The 27,066-nt window shown below is 47.6% G+C and overlaps 1 protein-coding gene and 1 non-coding gene across 2 annotated transcripts in view; one reads left to right on the forward strand and one right to left on the reverse strand.

Annotated features, from left to right (window-relative positions):
• The window catches only part of CLIC5 (chloride intracellular channel 5), a 102,663-nt gene extending 80,119 nt beyond the window's left edge, over positions 1 to 22,544 (reverse strand). Inside the window, exon 1 of the mRNA XM_065884820.1 lies at positions 22,482 to 22,544. Within this exon, the coding sequence (XP_065740892.1) occupies positions 22,482 to 22,544 (63 nt within the window). The remainder of the gene's footprint in view (positions 1 to 22,481) is intronic.
• Positions 22,545 to 25,808: 3,264 nt separating this feature from the next.
• On the forward strand, positions 25,809 to 25,914 carry LOC136130076 (U6 spliceosomal RNA). The gene has a single exon (XR_010656281.1). It is a non-coding gene; the product is annotated as a U6 spliceosomal RNA (small nuclear RNA).
• The last annotated feature ends 1,152 nt before the right edge of the window (positions 25,915 to 27,066 follow it).

Genomic DNA, 27,066 nt, shown 5'->3' on the forward strand with positions numbered 1-27,066 from the left:
AAGTTGGTGAGCATCTAGCAAGGTCAAAGTAAAACCCGAGTTTCCAATGCAATAGTGTCCTCTGAGTACCTAAGACTGTCAACTCCCTTAAGAGGCTCATAAGTTTTTGGGTGATTGGCTTGATGTACGACACACCTAAATTCAAGACCAGGTTCTGCTCCTTAGAGCTGTGTGACTTTGGGAAAGGGACTGGATCTCTAAACCTCAGTTTCCTTTCCTATGAAATGGGCCCATATCAATTCCTTCCTCATGCAGCTGTGTCGATATGAGAAGATGGTGTATATGAAGTGCTGGGCTGTATTATTATTGGTAGAGGAAAGTAAGTTCAACCTACTTGTGACAGACCCTAAGGTAACAGCCCCATGACCCCTGTCTCCTGGCACCTATGCTCTTGTATAATCCCCTCCCTTGAGTGTGGATGGGATCTAGGACGTGTTTCTAGCTAACAGAATACACTAAAGGTGAAAGGATTTTGCAGGTGTAATCAAGGCTCCAAATCCGTCGAACATAAGTTAATCAAAAGAGACTCCTAAGCAGACCTCACTTAATCAGGAGAAAGCTCATGAAAGAGAGGCTCTCCTGCTGGCCTTGGAGAAGCAGCCTGCTGTGATGTGAACCGCCCATGTGGAGGCCATGTGGTAGGGAACCGTGAGGAGCCTCAAGGGGCTGGGGGCTTCAGTCCTATTTCTGTCAACCCCCCGTAAAGGCTTGGGAAGGACTCTGAGCTCCAAGTGAGATGCAGAGAAGAGGACCCAGCAAAGCAGTCAGACTCCTGGTCCACAGAAACTCTGATATAAGAAATGTATTGGTTTAAGGAAGATGTGGTACATATATTCAATGGAATATTACTCAGCCATAAAAAGGACAGTAATCTGTAGAGACGTGGATGGCCTAGAGACTGCCATACAGAGTGAAGTAAGTCAGAAAGAGAAAAACAAATATCATATATTAACGCATATATGTGGAATCTAGAAAAATGGTACAGATGAACCAATTTGCACGGCAGAAATAGAGACACAGATGTAGAGAACAAATGTACGGACGCCAAGGGGGAAAAGCAGGGGAGCGGGGTGGGATGAATTGGGAGATTGGGATTGACATGTATACATAATATGTATAAAATAGATAACTAATAAGAACCTGCTGTATAAAAAAATAAAATAAAATTCAAAAAAAAAAGAAATGTATTGGTTTAAATCACTATGTTTCTGGTAAATTGTTACATGGCAATAGAAAACAAATACACCATTGCTTCTGGAAATCACTTCTAGAGACAGGCTTGGATGGAAGGAGGACAGGGTTTTACTTTTATCCATCTACAGAACTGTTGGGTATAGGGATGAAGGAAAGGAAAGGAAGCTTCCCCAGACACATCGGTCCCTTTTTCAAGGACTGTGCCTGGTGTGGCCGCTGGGAAGACTTCAGCACTCTGGAACCTCACCTGGCCCTTGCCACCCCAGTCATGCCCAGGTCTCCATGAGGCTGCCCAGTGGCCACCTGGTGCTGGTTTGCTGACCTGCCCTATAAAGTTGGGTTAGTCTCTTAGTCTCAGCTGTGTGTGTGGGGGGGGGGGGTTGCCTTAGTTTCCACGTCTGCAAAATGGGTATAATTATATGAATTTTGCTCAGTTCAGAAGGATGTTGTAAGGATAACATAATCACAGTGGAAATAGATTTTGTAAAATTAAAATAAAAAAGAGTGGCAGCAATCATTCTTCTGACGAGTGGAGGGGGCAATCTCTGGCCCCTTAAAGGGCGGGCTTCTAATGGAACCTGGAAACAGCCACTGCTCTCACCCACAGGGGAGAGTCAGGGTCAATAGCTCTGAGGTCTCAGTAACTCAAAGCTAAGTAGAGACAGTAGCTGTAAATTGTTCAGGAAATTTTTAAAAATTAGTCTTTAATTTCATGTTATTGATTTTATATATTCCACCAAGTCCCCCCAAAAGTTATGAGGGCACTCAAAATCAAAACAAGCTATGATCATAACAAAAATCATTAACAAAAATAATAGTTCCAAACTCCTCTTCCTTATAGTCAGGAACCATCATGACTTGGTCACAAACAGAGCAGATATTCAGGCCAGTTGTTCAAGGACTGAAGTAACTGCACTGGTTGGTCAGCCACTGCTGTAGGGCACCTCCCCACCCCCCACCCCGTTCAGGATCCCCCTGATTCCCCAGCATCCAGCACAAATGGATTAATGGCAGACATGGCATGGGGCAACCCAGACCTTGCCCCAGCGCTGTAACTGACGCTAAACGTTAGAGCATCTATTATCTAGACAACCAAGCTTTCTAAGTGTAGCTCTTACTCATCCCCTGGGCATAACCAAATGGGTTTCTCACTGGAGGCCCCCACACCCACCCCGTGCCCTACACTCTCATGCCCTGTCATATTTCCGCTGCTGCCTCTGCCTGGAATGTCTTCTCTACTCCCCACTGCTCTCTGCAGACCATATAGGAATATGGCTCTGAGGTACCGAGTGCTGGCAGCCACCTCGCTAAGCCTCAGTGTCCCCACCGTAAAGTGGGACTTCTCAGAGGACCTACAGTGCAGGTGGTGCCTGAGCACACTTCTAGGTGCAAAGAGGTAGAGCGCGGCCTGTTCGTATCACCAGCCCTGCTCTTCCCAAGGCTTCTCCTCTAATGCAGGCATCCATGCAGCCTTCCCCCGGCCCCTCAGCCTCAAGTGGCAGCTCCCTGCTCTGAACTCTACAACCGTCTCCATCGGCCTTCCACCTGGCTCCGGCTCCTTCCATCTCCCAGCGTCAGGCAGGTGTGGAAGTGGTCTCCCCCTCCAGTCTGATCAAGAACAGACACCCTGATTCATTTTGTCATTGCTAAGCCCGGCGTGGTGACCACCTGGGATGCTGAAAGCCTCAGTGAAGCTTTGCTGACATAAGATGAAATGCCGGGATAAGTGCCTGTTGAAGGAGTAAAGGCCAGAAAGCTTTCAGTAAGAAATGCCATGGAGCTTTGTAGACAGGAGAGCAGCACAGGGTCATGGACAGTCCAGCTCTACTGAGCACTTACTAAGAGGCAGACACTGTCTGAAGCACTTGGCATACTTGAACTCACGTAATCCTCCCAACCGCCCTGTGAAGGAGGTCCTGAAATTGCGGATCATATGCTGCATACCTCACAGGAAGCGAGCTCACTGTAGGCGGGGGCCGTGCCCTTCATCACCCGCCCTGTCTCCACACGGAGCGGCGGCTCACCAGCCAAAGGCAGGCGTGTTCCCTTCCACCATCCTGGGCGCCTCCCTTCCCCCCCGCCCCGCCCCCCGCGCCCGCTTCAGGGTCCTGTCTCATGATGCACCTCCCCCACCCGTACCCCACATCTGACTTCGGATGCTTCACTCACACTAAAGTACGATAACCGTTGAAGTCTCCAAGGGGAGGCGGCGCCATTTGGGAAAATGCAAGAGTTTTTCTTCGTGTCCCTGAAATCACACCTGTTTTAATCATACGTAAAGCTAGTACTGCAAATCCATATTCTATTAACTAAGAAGGAGGGTGCAAGGAGCCAGAGGGATGCAGGAGAGTCTGTGTGAATCAGAAGGGGGTTTCTTTAAAGCAACACAATCCTGAGCCGGTTTCTAAGAAGGTAAAGGGGAGAGAAGAAGGAGAAGAGCATTCTAAGCAAAGGACAGGGTGCATCGGAAGCCAAGGCTGTCATGCGAAAGTCTGGCATTAAGGCAACAGTAAATACAGATTTGTTCCCATACCAGAGTTCCTGGGTGGAGCATAGGGGCTTGTATTTTTCAGAAGCTCCCTGAAACGTTCCGATGTGCAGTCATTTGAGGACTTAACGGATTAAACCAGGGATGCCCAGCTCTGGTTGCATTTGGAACCCCCCGGGGAGCTTGTAAGAAATGCTGAAGCTCGGGCCCCAGCCACAGAAATTCTGATTTAATTGGTCCAGAGCGGGGCCAGTCATTGACATTTGTTGAGGCCTCCCAGGTGCTTTCTAAGGAGGGTTGGGAATACAGCATCAAGGTAACAGGCAGGGATGAGTACAAACAGAGGGTCAGGATAATGGCAAAGGAGCTTAATGAGATAGAGTGTGAGGGATTCAACATGGACACTTGACAGCCTGGTCAAATACGGGTATTAATTGAAACTGTTTTTAATAAGACCTTTAAAATTTTGACTTTTATGGATTTTGCATATACCATCTATTTCCCAAAAGGTATGATCATAGCAAAAAATAATTAACAAGAGGCCTCAGAATAAGGTGGATAAAGGGTAGCGATGCAAGAGAAAACTGGATAAAGAGTTCCAGAGGATGTGAGGTAAGCCCCTTCCCCTGTCTCGGGCTATTCAAGTCATCAACCATCCTTCGGCAGCATCTAGGGTGCTCACACCTGTAAGTTCCATCCCTCACCCTCACCCTGCCTTGGGTCCCTGACCCAGCGCCCTTGTCCTCCATCTTTTCACGTGCCATGGGAGACACTGCAACTCCACCCACTGAGGAGGTGCTTGGCAGGTGACGGGTGAAATGAATTGCTGACCCAGCTCATTTTTAACAGGCAGCCTTTCCAGAGGATGACAGGAATATGGATTATAACATGGATTATCTGCGTTTGGAGACTGTAAGCCAGGTTAACTGAAGTGTTTCCAATTTAAAATGAGAACGACAGTTCACGAAAAATCATGGAAGTGAACGCAGATCCTTAGTTGCAGAAAGTGTCAGAAAGAACGCGGAATTCAGTCCTGCCCCTGCCACCAATTCAAATTTCTAGGTGAATCTGTTACAGCATGTGTTATCCCTGATAGGCACACATGTATGCATGGTATACATATGGATGCCCACATCCATGTGTATCTATGTGTCAGTCCATCTGCTGTATATCAGTGTTTCTCACCTCTTTTTTTTCATTATCACCTCTTCTAAGGAGACTTTTCACACCTTTTTTTCCCTCATTAACCCCCCATGAAAAGTTAATACCACAGATATACTGTCTACCTGTTGATGTGCTGTGTGTGTATTTGTGCTTTATATATAAGCAGAGTAAGATTTTTCACCCCTCAAGAACCAATTTTATCCCCCTTGGGGAGATATTGCCCCCGTTGAGAATGCGTGGCCTATACATTCATCTGTGCACACATGCAAACACACACACACACACACGCATGCACACCACTAGCCAGCTAGCTAGACGGCTCCTGGGAGAGAGACCCGCAAAGCATGTTGAGCTCTTAGAGGGGAGGCTCCCCACTAATCACAGCCAAACCAGAGAGCAGCCCTGGTCCAGTGGTTCTTGTAGGAAACACACACCAGCAATTAGAAAACCGGGGAACTCTAGCCAGTTCTGAAGCTCACTGGGCATGACCTGGTTTCCGGATCTTCAGAGTTGGGAGAGATTTTATAGGCCACACAAGCAGAAGACATTTAATTGTTTATGAAAAGAAAATACCAAAATTCTAATTTTTGCATTGCCCTTGCAAACTACTATGCTCAAATGCCTATTTTAAAGTAAGTGAACAAAACACATTTTGGGCAAAAAGAACCATCGGCGTATTTATCATTTTATAGAGCTGGTCATCAGGGTAGGCAAGATTTTACTGAACAGTCAACCAGTGAATCCCTGAAAAACTCATTAAGTATCTGTCAAATGTTTAGTTCTGTGCAAAGACTTGCAGGGGCTGTGGAAGTAAAGGTCAATGTCTTCAAATGTCTTATAGCCCAGTTTTGTTGTAACTTAAACCAGGTATAATATCTGAGGGGCAAGGAGGCTCTCGGGAATTATTGTAACCTGTTTCCACCCAGTGAAAAGGCTTTACTTTGGTGGTACTAAAGGGGGTGAGGAGGGAGGAGAAAAAACTCACAATGTGATCTGCTTGACCCCAGTCTTTCCCCCAGTGAGTCAGGTGCTCCACATTCATAGCAAGAACTACATAGGAACCTGGATCTATGTTTCCGTCAGTCTCCAATAAAATCACCCCGAAGAATTTACTGAAGTCGTAAAAGAAATATTTGGTGTTAAATATCCTAATAGGACAGTCTAAGCACTCAAACTAGGTATTATAATTAATATCGTAGGATCAGTAAGACTTCAAAGAAGATTCTGTTGCACAATTCTTTCTAAGGAAATACTGAGAAGGTAGCAAACCACAGGATTCACTGTAGCTAATTTAAGCAGAAAAGGAAATGGGCTGGAAAGTCCACTTCTGGCTTCTGCCTTGAAGAAGCAGGGCCCAGAAGAAGGATGTTCAGATGGCGCTGGGTCGCCACAAAGTAGGACAAATGTCCCCTATATGCGTCAATATTGAAATCAGTTGAAAATACTCTCCAAAATATAAACATGTGAATAGTGAGCAAAAGTTCCCTTTATTATTACTTTGTTGGCGTTCAAAAGAACCAGTTTCCTGCCAGATCACTGTATCTGAGACTGCTGAAAAGAAAAGACCTTGAATTTGAGGAAACAAGGCATACACAGACATACACACACAGATGCACGGACACACACACACAGACACACAGATGCAGACACAGACACATGAAGACGCACCTTCAGACACATACAGATACACACAGAGACATACACAGACACACACACAAACACACATAATGAAACTTGCCAATGCAAAAGTTAATCAAAATAAGTCAACAGTAGCCAGAGACCGTAAGTGGATTCCATGAATTTATATAATTTGAATTGAGGCCAGGATCTAACAGGCCCAGGAATGTAGTTCCATCTATTTCGTAGTTGAAGAATTCCCCAGAGAGGCCAAGTGTCTTGGTCAAGGGCCCAGGGGAGTCAAGGACATAAACCACTCCAAGTGTTTACTGTTAGGAATGTTTGCCTTATAAGACAACATTCTCCTTTCTCAGAAAATCTACCTCTTGCGGCAGATGTATGAGGCCTCACAGATTGGCTTGCCTGTTTGAATCGCTTACCTATCTCATGTGGGTACAAAACTGGTTGGGAAATGCAGTCATTATTGTATTTTTACCCAGTGACGTTCCTGGACAGACCCCCTAGCGGCTCCCCATTGCCAGGTGGCTGTGTCCCAGCACACAGATGTCAGGGCACTGCCCAGAGAAGCAGCATTGTGTCAGCAGCACAGGGCTTGGTGGAAGGCAGGCCAAGCAGAAAACGTCAAGGGGATCATTTGACAGAACGACACCCCGAGTGCAGGGCATGAGAGAAAAATCATGCTGCCAGGAGCGGGGAATGAGTTCTGTTCACACACTGCTCTCCCACACAAGGACTTGAGTCCACAGCCACAGAAACCTTTTCCTGGGTCTGGTAACAAAGTCTAGAGCCTCAGTTTCCGTGAACATTTCATCCCGGGCAGAACAGGAATATTACTAATTTGGATTCACCCAGGAACATTCTCTAAGAAATTCAGAATGCTTCATCTTACAGCTCCACTCTGGGGTGGCCAGATCTCAGTGCTTAGTGGCAAGGACAGTGACAGGTGAGTATAGGCACCTCCACAGACGGCAGCCCCTCCAACCTCAGCACATGACAGCAAAGGCTAAGACCTTTGCTCTGGGTAACACACCACTGTCAGTTCATTTCCTTGTCAGCTGGGCCCCTTGGTCAGGGGTCAGCCCAACACCTGCTTTTGTAAATAAAGTTTTATTAGGACACAAGCATGCCCATCATCTATGTATTGTCTACGGCTGCTTTCTTGCTACAGCAGCAGAGTTTGGTAGCTGTGACAGAGACTGTGTGGACTTCAAGGCCGAAAATATTTACTATGTGACCCTTTATAGAAAAAGTTTGCTGACCTCAATCTAGGTTATGGGAGCATGAAGACCCCTCACCAAGTAGATAGTAAACTGCTTGAGAGGGTCCTTTTGAAATCTCCCACCAGGCCTCCCACAATGCTCAGTGCACAGTAGAATCCATCTGAGAATCAACTTGTGAGCTGAAAGGGACCTCAGATATCATTTCATCCAATCCTCTTACTTTAGAGATGAAGAAACTCAAACGACCAGTCCAAAATCCTAGAGTGGCAGGAAGCAGTAGCAAACAGCAACTTTCCTGAATTCCACTGTATTGCTATGTTCCCCAGTAAATACTCATTAAATAGGGAATAAATGCAAAGATACATATGGACCTATATAGCAATACCATTAGTTGAGCATATGGTATATGCCAAACACCATATGAATATAGGCATTTCCGTCTTGGACCTCAAACCTTGGGAGAAGAGTGTATACATAAAAAGTTTACATGTATATTATATATTATGTATAATATAAATATGATGTGTGTGTGTGTGTGTGTGTAAAGCAATACTAAAATGACGGTACACATGCTCCCTTGTAGGAAACAGCCAGCCATGAGGAAAGGCTCCATCTGATCTGTGACGTCAAAGTAACCGTGTCAGTTGGATACTGTCCTCCTTGCTTGAACCCAGCAAAAGGAAATCAGCACGAGCCCAGGGGGCAGAACCATGGCACAAGCTGACAGTTGTCTTCCATCCCTGGGCTCTTTTCCCAGATCCTCGTAGACCATCCTCCCCCCACATTACAAGTCCTTCGTCATCGAGGGGCATCTGATAACCGCTCCTTTGCCCTCCTTGGCTGATGTCGGATCACACATCGGGAGGTACTCCTTCACCCCAAAGTGTTAACCCGCCAGACCTTCCCTCCAAGGACCCTTTATCTCCACTCAGGAATGAAAGGTGTCTCACCCTTGATAATGTGGTTCTTGGCACACAAGTCGAAAAAATGTTTTCTGAAGAGCATCAGGCCTAGATAGGCTCCAATTGCCCTTTACGATGACCTAAAGTGGGAGCGGGGCCAGAGGGATAGGCCTTGGGCTTTCTCCAGTGGTGCCCTTGCTCTCCTGGTCAAGAGCAGCGCCCGGGGTCCTGATGGAGAACAGAAGGCCCTTCACCACCTGCTCCTCCAGAACCTGCCCTGGCAGCAGGTCTGTTGCGGGGAGAGGTGGACGGCCTCATCCCCCTTCTTTGCCTCAGCTTAGCCAGGAGTATCCCCTCACACCCTGCCCCTGAACTGAACCCCAAACCCTTATCTGCCTATGTCACAAAGCTCAGCTCAGTGCCTTCCTAATACCAGGTGCCCTCGCTTCCAGCCTTGTATGTGCCCTTGGGTCCCAGTCCTCCTGCATACCCAGTGGCTGCCCTGCCCACCCCTCCACCCCAGACTGCAAGTTCTGCCCAGGCCCGACTGTGTCTGCCTTGTGTACCTTATTCCCTTCCAGACCAGGGGCTGGGCACCTGGTCGACCTCACGCAACAGCTACCACGTGTTAGAGTGCGTTGCAAGCACGTTTGTCTTGAATTTTGTTATTTTTCATTACTAACATATGTTACAAGATGTGGTTTTGTAGTCAGTCAGACCTAGCTTTGAATCCTAACTCTACTACTTTCCATGGGACCCCAAGTTAAGCTATAACTTTTCCAAGCCCTAGGTTTCCCATCTGTAAATCAGTCACAAGGTACCCACCCCATGGCATGTCTGCCTCAGGGATACTGAATTAAATGGGGTGGCAAGCACAACGTCTAGTGCATAGGAGATGATCAAAAAACTGAATTTATTATAAAAGCCTCCCACCGCTTTGCTACCTTTGACTATGCCATGTGTCTCAGAATGATTCAGAAAGGGCCTAGCATCTGTAAGGCTGGGCCCCCATAAAGTGAACCACAGCCAATAGCTCTATTCTCCCTGCTGACTTCAGTCTGCTGTGTGTGGCAATATAATAGCCTACCCTCTCTGGGCCTCAACGTCCTCTGAACAAAAGCACCACCAGGCTCCTCAGAAGCTGCTGGAATCCCGTGAGAACTCAATGGAATCCACTGAATTCCAGAAGTAACACTGTTAAATTTATTTTGATGTATTATTTTTCATCTTTAGAGGGCCCCGGCAAGTTGTAATTATTTTTATTGTAGGACTCTATCGTACCTCTTTAAATGAGTCTAGTTCTTAGTAATGGAGTAGGGGCAGAGTAACTGGAATAAACACAGGTTTCCTTCAAGCCAAGGGTTCCATCCTTGCAAAGATGAGTTTCAAAGCTTACCCTAGAAGCCTGAGGCACTTTGGCCAATGGCCATCTCTTGGCAAGGGGATGGGGTCCGCTTTGGGTAGCTACCCCCAGGTCGCACAGCAAGCATGACCTCTACTCCTGGCCTGAAAGATAGCAAGCTCAGTACACAAGCTGCTCTCCTCGTCTCTCTCTGCCCCTCCTTCGGATCCTCTTCCGCCTGCATCCTGACCTGATAAAGCAATCCCAGCCAATGAACGTGGAAGCAGGGGCTACAGTGTCCAGGTATAGCCCATCCTGGGTAACACTCACATTTTAAAAAGGACCTCTGGGGGACAGGCCTTAAAGCAAAGAGGCTGAGCAAAGGGTGGGAACTGATTGACATCAAAGTGTGGGAATTGATTGACAGTGGTAGAGAAATAGGAAGAAGACTTGAGAACAGGTGGGTCTCTAGGCGGCTCTACCTTCCATGTCTGGTCATCGCCTGGTTTGCCTAAGTGTAGAGATCTGACTTGGCCTTGGACTATTTGTTGTCACCTATGGAGAACTAAGGAAAGGCGAAGGCTTGGGCACCCCACTCTAGCTGGCCATTTAAAAAAATGTCTCTTGACTCAGCGCGAGCACTTCCTCTTCACGCAGCTCGGGGGGTCTGGGTGCGATGAGAAAGCAGAGAGCACAGATCCCACTGCCTGGGGACGGGGGCCAAAGCCTGGTCCTACCGTGTCCTAGCTCTGTGGCCTTGGACAGTGGACTCGGTCTCTCTGAGCTTCACTTTCCTCATCTGTAACTTGGGAGTAATAATAGGACCCACACATAGAATTCAAGGAGCTAAATAAGCAAGGCATTCAGACCAGCACAGGGCCATGGCTATGGTTATTCAGTTTCCAAACGTATTCTCTGACTTCTGAAAGTGCAGAGACACTCATGGGACCAAAGAGGACTGGGGAATGAGGGTTGATTTTTCTACTTCATAAGTCAGGTCAGCTCCCCTCTGTTTATCTCACGTTATTTCCCCTGACATCCCCCCCACCCATCAATTCCCGACATTTTCCACCGCATTATATTCCGGGAATAGGGGTGAACAGCTGTGCAGAAAACACAAGCCCATGACTGTTTTTTAACTCCAAAGGCCATGGAGCAGGTTCTAAAGTCAAGGGTCAATATTTAAGATGATTGGAATATAACGTACATTGAGGTGACCCGGGAGCAGCTGGAAGACCCGCTGCCCCTCAGATTTCTCTCCAGTGCGTGTCACGGTCCTTCACATTCCCACTGTCAGACTCACTTCTCTGGGTTCAGGGTATCCACATGGGCCCTTGTTAAGTCATGGGCAGTGTTCCCATAATGCACTGTGCATCAGAATCCCTGGGACACTAGTTAATTACAGATGCCCGGGACCTCCTCCCCACAAGACTCTGATTCCTAAGTGTGTGCCAGAATTTGTAAAGCGTCCCAGGTAGATCATGTGATCGTGCGAGGCTGGGACACCCTGTGCTGGTTGAGATCACTCAAGTCTGGGGTCAGGATCTCCAGGTTTCTCCCTCAGCTTGTGCAGAAGAAACCAGAGAACAGGCCCCAGAAAGTCATCTTGTCTGTCATGAGGATTAAACCTCTTCCTTCCTCCAAGGGACTGTGTGAGGATAAAATCAGATGAGACTCGAAAATGCTTCCGAAACTGTACGGACACATAAGGAACCGTTTTAAGGGAGTATAGGAAATCAGGCTGGGAAAGGGAATGCAGGCCTGGTTAGAGTGTCCTCAATGTCAGGTAGAAGCAGGGGAACTCGATCTAGCAGGTAGAGGAGTGGCTATGACAAAGAGAGTATTCCAGGAAGGTTAAGCTCATGGTATCAAACATGGCAAACAGGAGAAGAGAGAGGCTGTCGGCAGGATGCCGTCCTAGGGAGTGATGAGATGACATAGTGGTAGGAAACAAGGAAATAAATCATTTCTACGGTAGAGACTGGTGTGTTGTTTGTGAAACCTGCTTCCGCTTTTCCTGAAAACACAGCTCAATGACACTTGAGTTCTGGACTATGGAAAGAGGCTGGAAGTGACTTGGCTGCTTCCAGGCAGGGACCATGCACACTTTCCATGTAGTCCTCCGCCTCTTCCCCATGACGCTCCATCCTTCCCCCTGTGCTGGTCGAATGCAGAGTCCAGCAGGGGAGTTGGCAGCCTTAGGGAGTGGCAGGACCACAGGGCAGATGGAGCCAGAAGAAGGAAGATCGTTCACCAAACCCTCCACTGAGCTATTGTGGGAACAAGGTGATGGGTGCATACTGACCAATACAGTGCCCTACACTTAAACAATGAAAACTCTAGTTTACAAAAGGAGTTCATGTTTCTGATTTTATTTGACCCTTATAATAATCCGACCGGACAGATAACACCTCTGACGTACTCCTAAAGTACTCCAAGGAGGAGAGGTCACGTAACCTTCCCCACGTGGCATCCTTCTCTCCCAAAAGCCCTGTGGTCCAGCCCTGCTCAGAACCCTTTTATCTCCACAGGAAAAATCTGAGGCATTTGTGATAAAGGACCACAGACATATGGCTCCTTTGGTTTCCAAGGCGAAAAAACAAAGACAGAGTGGATGCTAGATTTTATGATATGTCTACAAAACGCCACAGAATCCAAATGTGAAAATGAATAAAAGGCAGGTGAGATTGCCCCTCCCTGCAACCACCCACCTGCTGTGTTTCCGGGGTCTCTGCTCCCCGTCAGCTTTGGGAAACACAGGTGGGCAGTGAGGGGAGAAGAGCCTTGGGCTGAGTCAAGAAGTCTTTATCTGCTGTCATGCCAACCTCCCAAACTGAGTTTTTAAGCAACAGTAACTGGGACGTGGTTTTCACTTCCTCTGCGTTCTAGGTAATGGGTTCGCAGTTGGCGTCCATTCACTACACACCCTACCCTCCTTCACCTTTTGTGTTATCTCCAGTCTGATACTTGAGTCTTCCCCGCTTAGCCTAGAATAATGATAAACTGAAGTGGAAAGCATCGCCTTGAGCTCCATAGAGGCTGGTATAGGGTATAGGGTAACCAGCACCAAACTTCCACACGCCACAGCCTGGGGGTCACCGAGACACAGTGTGACGAACTCCACTTCAGGATACCTCTCCTCAGATACAAAGGGGCCAGGCACGCCACGTTCAGATTATTAAGCACTTTCCTCGCTTTTAAAATATAATTGCCCCACAAGCAGGAGGTAACACATGCGATCTTCTGCATTTTAAATAAAAGCCCAAATCGCTCAGTTTGCCTCACGATCCGACCCAAACTTATATATCTGTCTGCCTTCCCCACATCCCTTCACACGCTTTGCCAAAGAACAGTAGAATGCCTAGTTCTTCTAGACGCTTCCTGACACTCCTTGCCTCTACAAGCCATCGTCCATACGATGGTTTCCTCCGTCTGGGACATCATGTTTATTTCCTACCGCTCTGCTTCTTCATCACCTTTGCTAAATCCTGCTGGGCCTCATTCCTCCCTCTCAAATGGACATTTCCTAAAGCACAGTCCTTACCTCTTTACCCCTTCTCCAAGCTCCCTTGTCCGAACCCATGCCTTCAAAGGTGGTAGGAAGGAAACACAAGTTCAGATCCACGCCCCTAGCCTGACTTTTCTCTCTGTGTTAGCTCTGGTTTTCCAGCAGCCCCGTGGCCATCTGCCCTCCACTAGCGGGCCATCACCTCAAACAGAACAGTTCTAAAACCAGAAGGTGAGTCTCATTACCAGCAACTCCCTTCCTCGCGGCTCTATTTCTATCCTAGATCCGTAGGGTTTCCAGGTTTAAAAGGGACCATAAAGCTGAAATCAGTTCGTTCATCTGCACTCCGTTCACAACAGCTTGGACAACAGTGGTCAGGCCCACCGATAGCATCACCATTCCAGACCTGGAAACCAGTCTCTCCAGAGGTGAACTGACCATGAACCTAAACTCGGGCCTCCCTCCTGTGTTTGCACAGGCTTCTTCCAAGGCCTGTGCTCGTTCTGTACCCACATCACTCCTCCCCAGCAGGCTCCTCCTTTCAGCCCCAGTTTGGGCTCATGGTGGCCTCCCCGCAGCAAACACTGGAGGAGCCTCCTCCCCGGCCTCTGCTGCAAGGCTCTCCTTCTTCATAATCACCGCGAACACAGTCATAAGAGCAAAGGCAAAAACAGCAGCAGCTCACGCGTCATCTCGCTTCTCTTCCTTAAACCCATAGAGCAGGTAACCGGAAATGTGAGACTGTGAATTTATCTGACAAGAGGGGGTCAGACCAGAAAAAAAAGAAAGAAAGAAAGGAAAAAAGAAGCCATGGAGGGCTTCCCTGGTGGCGCAGCGGTTGAGAGACCGCCTGCCGATGCGGGGGAAGCGGGTTCGTGCCCCGGTCCAGGAAGATCCCACATGCCGCGGAGCGGCTGGGCCCGTGAGCCATGGCCGCTGAGCCTGCGCGTCCGGAGCCTGTGCTCCGCAACAGGAGAGGCCACAACAGGGAGAGGCCGTGTACCCCCCCCCAAAAAAAAAAGAAAGAAAGAAAAAAAAGAGGGGGTCAGACCAGATGACTTCTAAGAGGCTTTTCCCAATCAGAAATTCTATGATTTTATGACTGTGGAGCCCATCTTACAGAAGAGGAAGCTTGGCCTTAAAGAAAGCCACACAACCAATATGTAGCAAAGCCAGACCTGGAATCCAGGTTTTCTTACTTTTAATTCATTAATCTTCCCACCACATCGTGCAAAATAGCATAGCAACCATTCTAACGAAGCAGGGACCAAATCAAGCTCCTACCCTGGGCAGAACCCTCTGGTAACTCCCCATTACTTACCAGGGGACAAAAACCACTTACCTGCCATTCAAAACCCCTTCCCACTGCTGTGTTTCTATCTTATTTCCAACTGTGGCCCTCCATATACCACTCCCTTCAGCCAACCTCGTATACCCACTGGGCCCAGCACATCCTCATCTCCATACTGTTTCTGGACCTGACATGCTTGCCCGCTCCTAGTAACTCAGTGACTCTCGTCACTCTCCAGAGCACAACTCAGGCCCCAGCTCCCCGCAGACTAGACCTGGAGACCTCATTTGAGCCACATGGGTCCCGTCACCGGCTCCCCTCATTTCATTTCCTACCACTCACGGGGCATTATGTTGGCATTTTTACCCCTCAGCTGCAAGTTCATGGGCTGCTGAGACCCCATCTTCTTTGATCTCCCCTCCCTGATTTCAGCTTTCACTGAGCCTGGCACAGAGTAGGTGGCTCCATAAACATGTTTGTTAGTTGGTTAATTGATTGATGGATTGTTTTTAATCTCTTAACTCCCTACATTTCTTATCTTACTAATATTTCCTTCGTGCCCAGCTTTTTAAATTACTTGTCACACCTATATCATAAAAAAATTACAAAGGAAGAAAAGCAAGTGTAAAAGAAAGGTCAAAAGCATTCCTGGGCTTCCCTGGTGGCACAGTGGTTGAGAGTCCACCTGCCGATGCAGGGAACATGGGTTAGTGCCCTGGTCCGGGAAGATTCCACAAGCCGCAGAGCGGCTGGGCCCATGAGCCATGGCCGCTGAGCCTGCGCGTCCAGAGCCTGTGCTCCGCAAGGGGAGAGGCCACAACAGTGAGAGGCCCACGTACTGCCAAAAAAAAAAAAAAAAAAGCATTCCTTTCTTCCCTTTTCTGGTTTATTTAGGGTCAATCTGGGGTGATTCATGCTAATAAGCATATCTGCCTCAGCCTCCTCCATCCCAGGAAATGCACGCTTCCAGTGGGGAGTCGACTTTCTCTTGCCCTTTGGATCCTCCACTGGGTAGGTTCAACCCTATTTACCCATGATCTAGGCCAGTGGTTCTCAATCTTTGATGAATCCCAGGATCACCCAGGGGTAGATGCCTGGGACTCAACCCCGCCTCCTGAATGTGAATCTCTGGGGACAGGGCTGGGCAAGTCCACATGAAAAAGCCTTGCAGTGACTTTTTCATGCCCCAAAGGTTGTGCGCCAGTGGCCTAGCCATTGTTCACCATAAGCGCTGCAATAAACATAACTCAAAGAAACTTCCCGTGCTAACAGAGCTAGAGGGGACTTTGTTTTAGAGGTTAAAAACTCCATTTCTTTTTACCAGAAAGAATTCATTTTAGTTCTGACAGCAGATTATCTATCTTATTTATCCTTAATGCACTTCACATCTCAGAACTAAGATACTCCTTGAATAAATATATGAGTGTGCAAAGTAGATTCTCACTCAGGGAGCTGGCAGAGACACTTCCTTGGTAGTTGGAGCTGACCCCTCACAAGCAGCGTCAGATCTAAGATGCCCCGGGGTGGAGACACACCTTCAGGAAGCCCATGCTTTAAACACTTCGCCTCTTCACTATTTCTGGTCTTCCAGCTTCGATGAAAAAGACAACTGAGAATGTCTCCCGGGTAACAGTTTTGAAAGGTACCAGATATTGAGAGTCTATTATGTTTTTCCTATAGTCCAGATAGATAATACATGTAAATGTGTGTGTGTGTTTTCTAGGAGAGTAACCATGGCTAGGCAGAGCTTGAAGTTTGCAAGCAAGTGAGAAAATCTACCAGGGGTCCTCTTGGAACTAAAGGACCTGGACTCCAGAGCCTTCTCCGTATTGAAGGGTCAAAGTTGTAGCACCTACAGGTGAGCCTGGGAGGCCCCACCTGGCATCCAGTGACAAGAAGGGGATAAAACCCCGGAAGTATCATCCCCATGGAGCTGAAAGGGGAGGGGCACCCCCAGTGGTTTGATGCATCCTGGTCCAGCCCCTCGAGCTATTTGGGAGCAACTACAGGAGGAATCAACATCCCTTGAGTTGGAAGAACCCACCCATTGGTCAGAGATCTACACTCTCCCTGTGGTTACATTACTTCAGACAGTGGCCTGTGGGGGACTCCAGCTCCTGAAGCAGCAGCCCTGTGGGAGGCTATCAGATCCAGAGACAGCTGCCCTGTGCTCGGGCTCCCAGCGGCCTTTGTCCCGGCTCCAGCAACGAGGCAGCAGAACATAGGACTGAGTGTCTGAGTTCTGGGACACATCAAGGAAGGGACAAGCAAAGGCTTGGCTTCTCACTTTTTGGGCTATACTGGGCCTGCAGAGGAAGCTTTACTTAGACCCCAGATTCATACACAGCTCATTCAGTGCTCACACCCACCCCAGGAAATAGGTATTGCCATTATCAGTACTGCAGTGGTAAGAAAACTGTGGCCCAGAGAGGTCAAGCAGCCTGTCCTAGCTCACACAGCAGACGACCCTCAGTCTGACACCGAAAACTGCACTTTTCTACTACACCTCCTGTCGCCACTCACATGGGCCCAGCATCTGGAATCTCAAAAGGAACGAAGAATGGAAAGCTTTTGACCTGACTGTCTAAATTGATGGGCTCTTTGCCCTGGGTGGAGAGAGCCACCAAACACCCAGAGAAACAGTACAAGTCGGCAGGGAGGCAGGACCTGACACCACTGGCTTGTGGGCTTTAGCATCTTGAGACCCTCAGTCCTCACTCCCACCACCTGCCAGGGAACCTGGGACGTGTATGAGTCACCCTTTGACACTAGCACTCCCATGGGTGTGTTACAGGTAAGGATGCACTCGCTGACACAGCAGGGCAGATGAATTGGTGTATTGGATTATTGACCGAAGATCAAAACCAGGAGGTAGTGGGAAAGAAAAACAGTGGCATAATGTGATAAAAGGAGCTTCAAAACCTGATAAACCCATGCTTGGGCAGGTGACCAGGCAGCCAGTGGGCAGCTGGGGTCTGAGAGGCAGCACAAGAAGATTTGATCCTGCCTGTTCTGGAAGTCAGATGACCACACCACGGGTCACCACGTCTTGACTGGTGCTCTGCACCACTGTCAGAGCCTTTCGGATCACTCAGTAAATGAAAAGACTAGTCATTTCCATCAGACAAACAGCAGGACTCCGTTCTGTTTCCCCCAGGCTGAACTGATGATCATTTACTAGACGGACCCCATGCACGGATTGTTCTGGAGTCCTGCAGATAGGGCTTTATAGTCCGTCAGCATCTGTTCACGGAGCACCGGTTGGCTGCAAGCTCTCTATCAACAATGCTCCTGATGGGGATGAACACGATGCCCAGAGGCTGTTAGAAGTTCTAGACATTCATCTGCACTAACAAGGCCGCCTAGTTCAGCTGTGGCAAAGCTGACTGCCTCGGGACCCGCCTCTGATGAGGACCCAGTGGCTCTCCACCAGAGCTGCACGCGGAAGTCACCTGGGGGTGTGGAAAAAAAATACCACTTCTGGGTCCCACCCACAGAAACTCTGATGTAATTGACCTGGGGAGCAGCCTGGCATCAGGAGTTTTAAAATCTCCCCCAAGTGATTTGAATATGTAGCCAAAGTTGAGAACCACTGGTTTCTGTTGAAACTCACACCCTTGGCCCCAAGAGACACTTGTTGCCAACTGGTACACCATCATCACTTCACTTTGGTGGCTTTCTACCTCCGGGGTCTAGGGGTGGCACCGGGGGTGAGGGAGTCGACACAGATGGAGATCTAACTATGCAGTACATCCTGTATTTGTCTTCCCAAATCACTTTCTGTTTTGCTTTTATTTCCGTGCTCTTTTTTCTTTCAATAAACCACACTCACTGCCACTATCAACTCTAACCTGTTGTCCTCCCTTTGTGATCAAAGTCCCAGCTGCGTATGATCTCATTTATTCTCAAAATAGCCCTGCGAGTGAGGAATCAGCCAGGCCATTGTTCTCTAAGGCAAATCAGGGACCTGCAGATCAAGTAAGGTTCTATCTGCCATGGAACTCATATCCTTATCGAAGTCAATGTGTTCATGGCAATTTCCAATTTACAAAATGCTTTCCTCTATTTGTTCCTGTGGCATCCTCACAGCCAGTCTGTGGGGGAGGTATTTTCATAACCAGGGTGGCCACACGTCCTGCACAACATCGGTGACACCTGTTCCTAACCATTGGTAGCACCTCCTTTCTCTCTCAGAAGTGTCTTGGTTTGGACAGTTCAAGATACGGGCACCTTATTTGTAACCATCCTCTTGTTTTAAGAGGGGTGTACTGAGACTCATACACTTGTTCATACACTCTGAACTTGTTCAGAGTCACTCGACAAATGAGAGGCAGAGACAAGATCTGAACCCAGGTCTCTGTCTCCTCTTCCCCATCCACATTAGTTGGGAAATGAGAATCAGAGCTGACCTCCTCAAACCTCTGTGATCTCTTAAACATCCCCATTAGAAAGTTCCCTGGACGGGAGAGACTTGGAGTACAGAGCAGGGCTGGGCAGGAGCTTTGACAGCGTTTTATGACCACATTAGAATGGACTAGTAAGTTGCCAGGAAGTGTCCTCTTGGAAACACTTGAAAGCCTGACTTGGCAAAAGAAGGTGCAAGACCTGACATATGGGTGTTTGGAAAAGAGTAAGAAATTTAGAGTCTAAACTGCTAGCTGAGGACTGCTCTTCACTGCCATCTACTTCTGGGCATTTCTCATACGCTCCCTGAGCACCTGAGTTCTTCAACCATAAAACGGGACAAATCATCATCCTTCGTTCCTGAGGTTGTTACAGGGAGAGCAAACGGCCGCTTGCCAAGTGCTCTGACAGCATCACGTCTCAGGAGGTCCCTGGGAGCCACATTTATTTGCTTACATCACTTTTCCTGAGTGAACCAAGGCTCACGAACAAGGATGCTGGGGACCTGATGAGATAAGGTATTTGAATGCGCTCCCTGAGTCCTAAAACGCTGCCGTTTACTATTATTATTAGCAGCGGCGGTAGTAACGGATGATTATCAATTGATGTGGCACAGAATCGTATGTCCTTGAAACTCTCTGGATTATGGAGGCTTTGAATGACACACCCAGGGGACAGGCCACGTTCGGGGGGAAGCGTGTCCCCTTCTGTTGAAGATGACCACGTCACAACTCTTAACTGGGTGAGGCAAGCCTGCCTGGGAGGCTTCCTAGAAACCAACCCGCTGGGCCTGCAGAGATCACCTCGGATACCTGACCCCTTCAACAAGAAGGACTTTCTTGGGCTTCCCTGGTGGCGCAGTGGTTGAGACTCCGCCTGCTAATGCAGGGGACACGGGTTCGAGCCCTGGTCTGGGAGGATCCCACATGCCGCGGAGCCACAACTACTGAGCCTGCGAATCCGGAGCCTGTGCTCCGCAACAAGAGAGGCCGCCATAGTGAGAGGCCCGCGCACCACGACGAAGGGTGGCCCCCGCTTGCCACAACTAGAGAAAGCCCTCACACAGAAACGAAGACCCAACACAGCCAAAAATAAATTAATTAATTAATAAACTCCTACCCCCAACATCTTCTTTAAAAAACAAAAAAGAAGGACCTTCTTCTGACGGGAATCATACAGCTAAGAGACACGGCAAACTATGGAAATGCCTGATTCTATAAATCAGGACATTGCTTCCCTAACAGGAAACCGTTCAAAACCTGGGCAGTGTCTTTATTTTCACAATTTTTTTTTCAGCCTTTACTTGTCCCTGTAAATGATAACTACTGACCAGAAGCTCAAAAGGGGGGTGGGGGAATCAAAAGAGCTTTCCTATCTGATTTTTTTGTTCCCTCATCAATCTGGTTTCTGCGCTGACCAAGAAGGCCTGCCTGGCTCTCATGGGTTCCTTTCCTTTAGGGAAAAAAAAGCAAATGACAACACGGGTACTTTAGAATTCTTGCGGGCACTGGGGGCTGCGAAGTGAGCTTTCTATACAAATGGAGAAACCCTCCAAGCTGCCAACATGAAATTCAGAAGGTGCAGGTAGAATGGTCTTCTCACCTAGGAGCGGGGCAAAGGGCTCCTTTGGCTCTAAAAGAGTCAATTTGTGTTTCAAATATCTTTCAGGAACTTGACACCGTGAAACTACCTGCTCCCAAGGAATCTGAGAAAGTCCTAGAATAGCTTTCCTCAAGAAGAACAGCAAGACTCCTTGCTCTGTAAAAGCTCTCCGTATTCACTCCCTAGATCGCAGGCTTGGACGCTGGGGGTCAGGGCAGACCTGCCGGGCCCTGGGTCCAACACTGCCCAGCCTGGGAGGACATGACCTCTTTCATTACCTGGTCTGCCAGAGAGCCTAGAAATCCTCCCAGAGGGGTCCCAGAAACCAAATGAGGGAAACAGAAGCCTCATCTGGGGGGAGAGAAACACGTTGAGGAAAGTAAGTCTCACTAAAAAACAAATGTAGTATCTATGGATAATTTTGAAAAATAACTCTCCAAAATGAAAAAATCCAGCCGAAAAAATTTAACAAAGCTTCGTGGTAGGCTGGACCAAACTGAGACAGAGCAATTTCCAAGTGTAAGATAAGTCACAACTGCTTTATTATTTTGTAGGTGACAAAAGGTACCAAAAACCAAAAGGTCATATAGATCTTATACTTTCTTTGAAACTCTATTTGTTTAATTAGTTTGTATTAGATAAGGATCCTTTGGTCAAAACAAATTTAAACGATGTGTATATTCCCCATCCCTGGGGAATATATATGCCTTTTAAATTCAGCCAGGAGGCCCCGGACAGGCACCAAGCTCTCTTCCCTTCTCAGTTACCTGTGTATGTCTAGGGAAACTGCATTCTGCGGGTTTTTCCCTTTTGTGAAAGGTCTCTGAGCTCAGGCAGCCAGCCGACGCCCCCTCCCCCAAGTTCTGGCGACTCTGCACCGCCCCGGAGGCAACTTCCCTGCGCCTCAGGTTTCCCCGCTTCTGCTGCACGAAGACCTATCAAATGTTTCTTTCTTATTACGCTCGAGGACCGGGAGACGCTGCCTCGGCCTCCATCCTTCCCCCTCCAGGTTGCAAAGGAAGTGCAGCAGGTTTGGATGTTAGCCCGTCTCTGCCCAGGGAGCAAGGCAACTTAATTTAATTTTTTCCCCTGTGCCCCTTCCTCCCAGTCTGCCCCAGGTTACCCTTAGCCTTTCCTGCTACAACCCCGCGGAAGCATAATTATGACAATTACAATAATGTGGGCGAGTGGAGTGTTTGGTTTCTGCTTTGCCGGTCACAGAGCAGGAAAACGTCTTTGTTTCCTTTTGCTTTTCTTTTAATAGCACTGAGTAAAAGAGAAAAGGGGGATTTTAAGAAATGTTATTTTTGCTTTGCCAAAGGTCATATTATCAGTAATGCTTTCTTTTCTCCCTCTTCCTTCCCCTCACCCCGCAACTTTAGAAGAAAGCTTCAGGGGTCCAGCCAGGTTCCTGCCATCTCCCTGCACCTGGAGATGCCCTTCAGGGCAGGCCAAAATCGCGCCGGGGTAGGGTGACGGCTGGTCCTGCGGCGGGTTTGACAAACTGCCTAGCAGACTCTCCGAGAAGACAGCCACCTGCCAGACTGCACCTGACTCCATCCCTCCCGGGAGCCCCGAAGCAACAGAAAGGCTACCCAAGGGACCGTCAGGGCTGGGCTGCGCTCCCTGGGGAAGGTCCGCGTCCCAGAGCGCTCCGCGCCCGGGCACGTGAGCCGCGAGCCTGGCTGGTGGCGCGGCAGGTGCTGCGGCGCCGGGACGCCGACCTACCTTCACGAAGAGTTCGATCTCGGGGTCCCTGTCGTCCCCGTTAGCCGTCGCCGCGTCCGTCATGCCGTCGGCGCCCGGGGCCAGCGTCCCGGGCCGGGGAGGCGCCACCTCTGCGGCGCCCGGGCCAGCGCTCCAGCTCCTGCCGCTGCTGCTGCCCGGCTGGGCCCCCTGCGGAGGGAGTTTATTTCCTTTAATCTATTTCTCCAGCCGGTGACAGCGGTGCCTGAGAGATCGGTGTCCCGGGCGATCGCACGGAAAGGAGAGAAGCCAGGAGGGGACAGGGGGCGGCGAGGGAGAAAGGTGGGCTCAGGGATGGCCGGCAGGTCCTGAGAGCAACAAGTGCCGCGCGCTGAGAGGTGTCACCGGATCCGCGCCCGGCAGCGATCCCGCGGTCGCCGCCCGCGCCCAAAATAGCCGGCGCCGCGGGGCGGGGTCAGCCCCGGCGGGCGGGAGGGGCTCCCCGCGAGCGCGGCCCCCGCCCCGCACCCCAGGCCCTGCGGGGCGCGTGCAGACCGGCCGGGCGGCACCGCCACTGGGGTAGGAGGATGCCCTGAGAAAGGTAAAGGGGGATGGGAGTGGGGGGATGGAGAGGATGAGAGAAGAGAAGAGAACAGAACAGAAGAGAGAGAAAGGGAAGATGGCTTTAAGCTTTACGTTCATTAACGAAGCATCAGTTCCTCCAAGTTACTCTCTTAGCAGCTTTACCCACGAGGAAAGCCCCTTCTTGCCTTAGGGATGCTCAGAGTGGGGAGGGGCTGCGGGTAGCGCGGAAGAGAACGGAAGGACCCTGAAAACCATGCATTCGCCATCCTCGTGCTGGATCAATAGAGTAGGGCTGGGGGCAGGGGGAGGCAGGGATGGGCAGGGGGTGATGTGTAACCTTCTGGGCTGGTTTTCTTTTCCTTTCATTTTGTCTTTTGCGTTCTCTTCTTTTTTCTTTCTTTTCTATTCTTATTTTACTTATTTTCTCTCTTTTTTGTTTGTTTTTTTGTTTGTTTGTTTGCTTAGTGAAGGATAATACACGCATGGGGCAAAAAATGCACATATTATAAGTGGACAGTTAAATAAGTTTTCACAAGCTGAACCCATCCATGAAACCAGCACCAGATGAAGAGGTAAAATGTTAGCTACCCGCCCAAAAGCTCATTCTGATCTCTCCTCTCTGGCTCTCCTCCCTCTCCAAGGCTCTCACCCACCTGGGGTGAGACTTGTAACAGCACAGGGTAGTTTTGCCTGGAATCTTATAATAAACGTAGTATATTCTCCTCCGTGTCTGGCTTCCTTTGCTCACTAGTACGTTGGTGAGATTCATCCATTCTGCTGTGTGTAGTTGGAAACCACCCATTTTTATTGCCGTAATTTATTTATTGATTCTTCTGTTGATGGACATCTGCATAGTTTCCAGTTAATGACTACCCTGGGGCTGCTATGAACATTCTATAAAAATCCTTTCACGATACGTGGACACTTTTCTGTTGCCTATATACTCAGGAATGGAATTGCTTGGTTCTAGACTATTAGAATGTTCTTGAATAAACATTGCTATGGGGCTTCCCTGGTGGAGCAGTGGCTGAGAGTCCGCCTGCCGATGCAGGGGACATGGGTTCGTGCCCCGGTCCGGGAAGATCCCACATGCCGCGGAGCGGCTGCGCCCGTGAGCCGTGGCCACTGGGCCTGCGCGTCCGGAGCCTGTGCTCCGCAACGGGAGAGGCCACAACAGTGCGAGTCCCGCGTACCGCAAAGAAAAAAAAAAAAATTGCCAGACAGTTTTCCAAAGTGGCTGTACCAGTTTACATTCCCAAACTCCATTTCTTTTAAAAAAGGTGCTAAGTCTTTCGCCTCTGGTACCTGGTCAACTTCTATTTGTGTTCTTTGCCTTCTCTTTAGCTGCGCTTGTCTGTGCTCTTTCTTGCCTTACTTACAAATATATATTTGTTCCACAGCTTTCTAAAAAAATGCTAAGCACTCTGCATGTCTTAACTTATTTAATCTTTACAGATAGTGTTAGTATCCCAATTTTACAAGTGGGGAAAGTGAGGCATAGAGTTATTTAAGTAACTTGCCCCTAGTCATGCAGCTAGGAAATGGTGGAATCAGGATTTGAACTCAGACAGACTAAACCCATGCTTTTAACGACTCTACTAACTGCCTCTCTCAAACTTCAGGCACTTTGGGGAAACAAAGGCACTGCCCTGGTCTTAATGTAGATTAAAATCTATTTCAGGAGAATAGTCCCGTGAGAGGAAGACTAGGGCTGCCACACATGGCACATGGAGGGGCTACATAAGTCAGCACCTAGAGAGATTATTCACCACAGTTGGAGTGGCCGGAAAGAAAGACCTCCTAGAGCAGAAGGCACTACAGCTGAACCTTCCTGAATAGTCAGGCATCTGATAGGCAGAGAAAATGGCAAGGTATCCTGACCGCCCTTTATGGCAGGCTGTTTCCCCATAAACTCCAAGTGCAAATGTCTCCTATTCACTGAAGAAAACAGTCACCAAGCCTAACTTGCAACCCTCATGGTACGCTATAGCTTCATCAAGGTGAGGCTTAACTTCTCTCCTCCTCTTTGGTTTCTGGCTTACATCACTAAAGCCTTTAGAGAAGCAGTCACCTTCATAGCTGTACATTCCAAGCCAATGACCGCATACTCCGGGAAGGACAAGGTTACAGAGGGAGACTGCTACGTTCGCTGCATGCCGCACAGACTCATCACTTTCCTGCTCTGGACAGTGGACAATATTCACAATAGCAATGTGAAAGAGGTAAATAAAATTAGATGCCAAAGTGCCTTTGAGGGTTTTTGTTTTTTGAATGAATGAAAGATGCTTTACACATGTGATTATTTTCTTGGCTATGAGCTAAACAACGTGTGGTATGACCTCTACTTTCCCTAATCCCAAACCTAGCAGAGTTAGCTTTTATTTCATCTTCTTCAAAGATCTACCACTTACTGAAAAAAGGAACAGTTCCCTTTTAATTTCTAGATAATACCTCCCATTTGGACATCTCTGCAGATGACTGATAGTTTTGATATTATAAACTTTCATTTTGCAAAAAAAAAAATATTTCTTCTTTGGTTATAAAATATTTCTGTGCATATTTCTAGTTTTTATTTCCACATTCTGTTTTAGTTCATGATAAAAAAAAAGACCTTATTTTGTACCCTTTCATGTCAAAGCATAATTGGTCAAGCAATTCGAGCTTTCTTCAGAGAAAAACACTTCCCTGATCATATAGACTGTACTTCTAATAATCATAGTTTCACAAACTTGTTGCAAGTTTTGGATAAATCCTTATTAGGAAAGCACTTCAAAAACATATTCAGTGCTCACTTTAGCAGCACATATACTAAAATTAGAACAATACAGCAAAGATTAGAATGGCCCCAATGAAAGGATGACGTGCGCATCTTTGCAACACCCATATTTTTGTACGATCGTTGAAATAAGAAATTATAACATATGTGATTGGATTTTCAATATATTCAGATTTAATGATATGACATAAAGGGTGAAGGCAAAGGAATTTATATAGGTGTCATGTTTCTATACTTGAAGTGGTGACCTATGAACTCTAAGCAGATTGAGAAAAGTTAGGTATGTATCTGGTAACCACTCCTAAACAACAGCTATAAAAGTTACACAAGGAGATACAGTTTAAAAAAACCAATATGTAAATTAAAAGGTAATGACAAGAAATAGTCAAATAATCTAAAAGGGGGAAAAAGAGAGCAAACAGAAAACTAATACATGGCACATTACAGAATCTCACTTCCAACATAATGATATAGATAAAGTAAAAAGATGAGGAAAAATGCCATGCAAATGCTAATCAAAAGAAAGTTAGTCACCATATTAACACCAAACAAAACAGACTCCAGAAAAAGGAAATCATCACGAATAAAGAGACGGGTATTACATAATGTTAAAAGAGCCAACTCATCAAGAAGCTATAACAACCCCAAATGTGTATGTACCTAATAACAGAGCTACAACGTACATGAAGCAAAAGCGATAGAACGGAAAGAAGAAAAAGACAAATATGCAATTACATTTGGAGACTACAGCACTCCTTTGTTAGAAATTGATAGCACAAGAAGACAAAAAAATCAGCAAGAGTATAGAAGACATAAGTAATACTATCAAACAATTTGATCTAATAAACATTTATACAATATCCCACCCAAACAACAGAATACACACTATTTGCAAGTACACACAGAACATTCACCAAAATAGACAAAAATAGACCATATTCTGGGTTACACAATAAACCTTATTATTTTTAAAAGAATGAAATCATACAACATATATTCTCTGACTATAACAGAATCCATTAGACCAATAATAAAGATAGATGGAAAACCCCTAAATGTTTGGCAATTAAGCAATACAGTTTAAGAAATTCACTTGTTAACAAAGAGGTCTCAAGGATACTTAGAAAATAGTTTGAACTAAATACAAATGAACAGAGAACATACCAAAATTTGTGAGATGCAGCTAACGCAGCACCTAGGAAGAAATTTATAAGTAAGTTCTTTTGAGAAAAGAATAAAGGTCTCAAATCAATAACCTAAGCTTCC

This window comes from Phocoena phocoena, chromosome 10 (assembly GCF_963924675.1).
Source record: "Phocoena phocoena chromosome 10, mPhoPho1.1, whole genome shotgun sequence".
NCBI classification, from domain to species: Eukaryota; Metazoa; Chordata; class Mammalia; order Artiodactyla; family Phocoenidae; genus Phocoena; species Phocoena phocoena.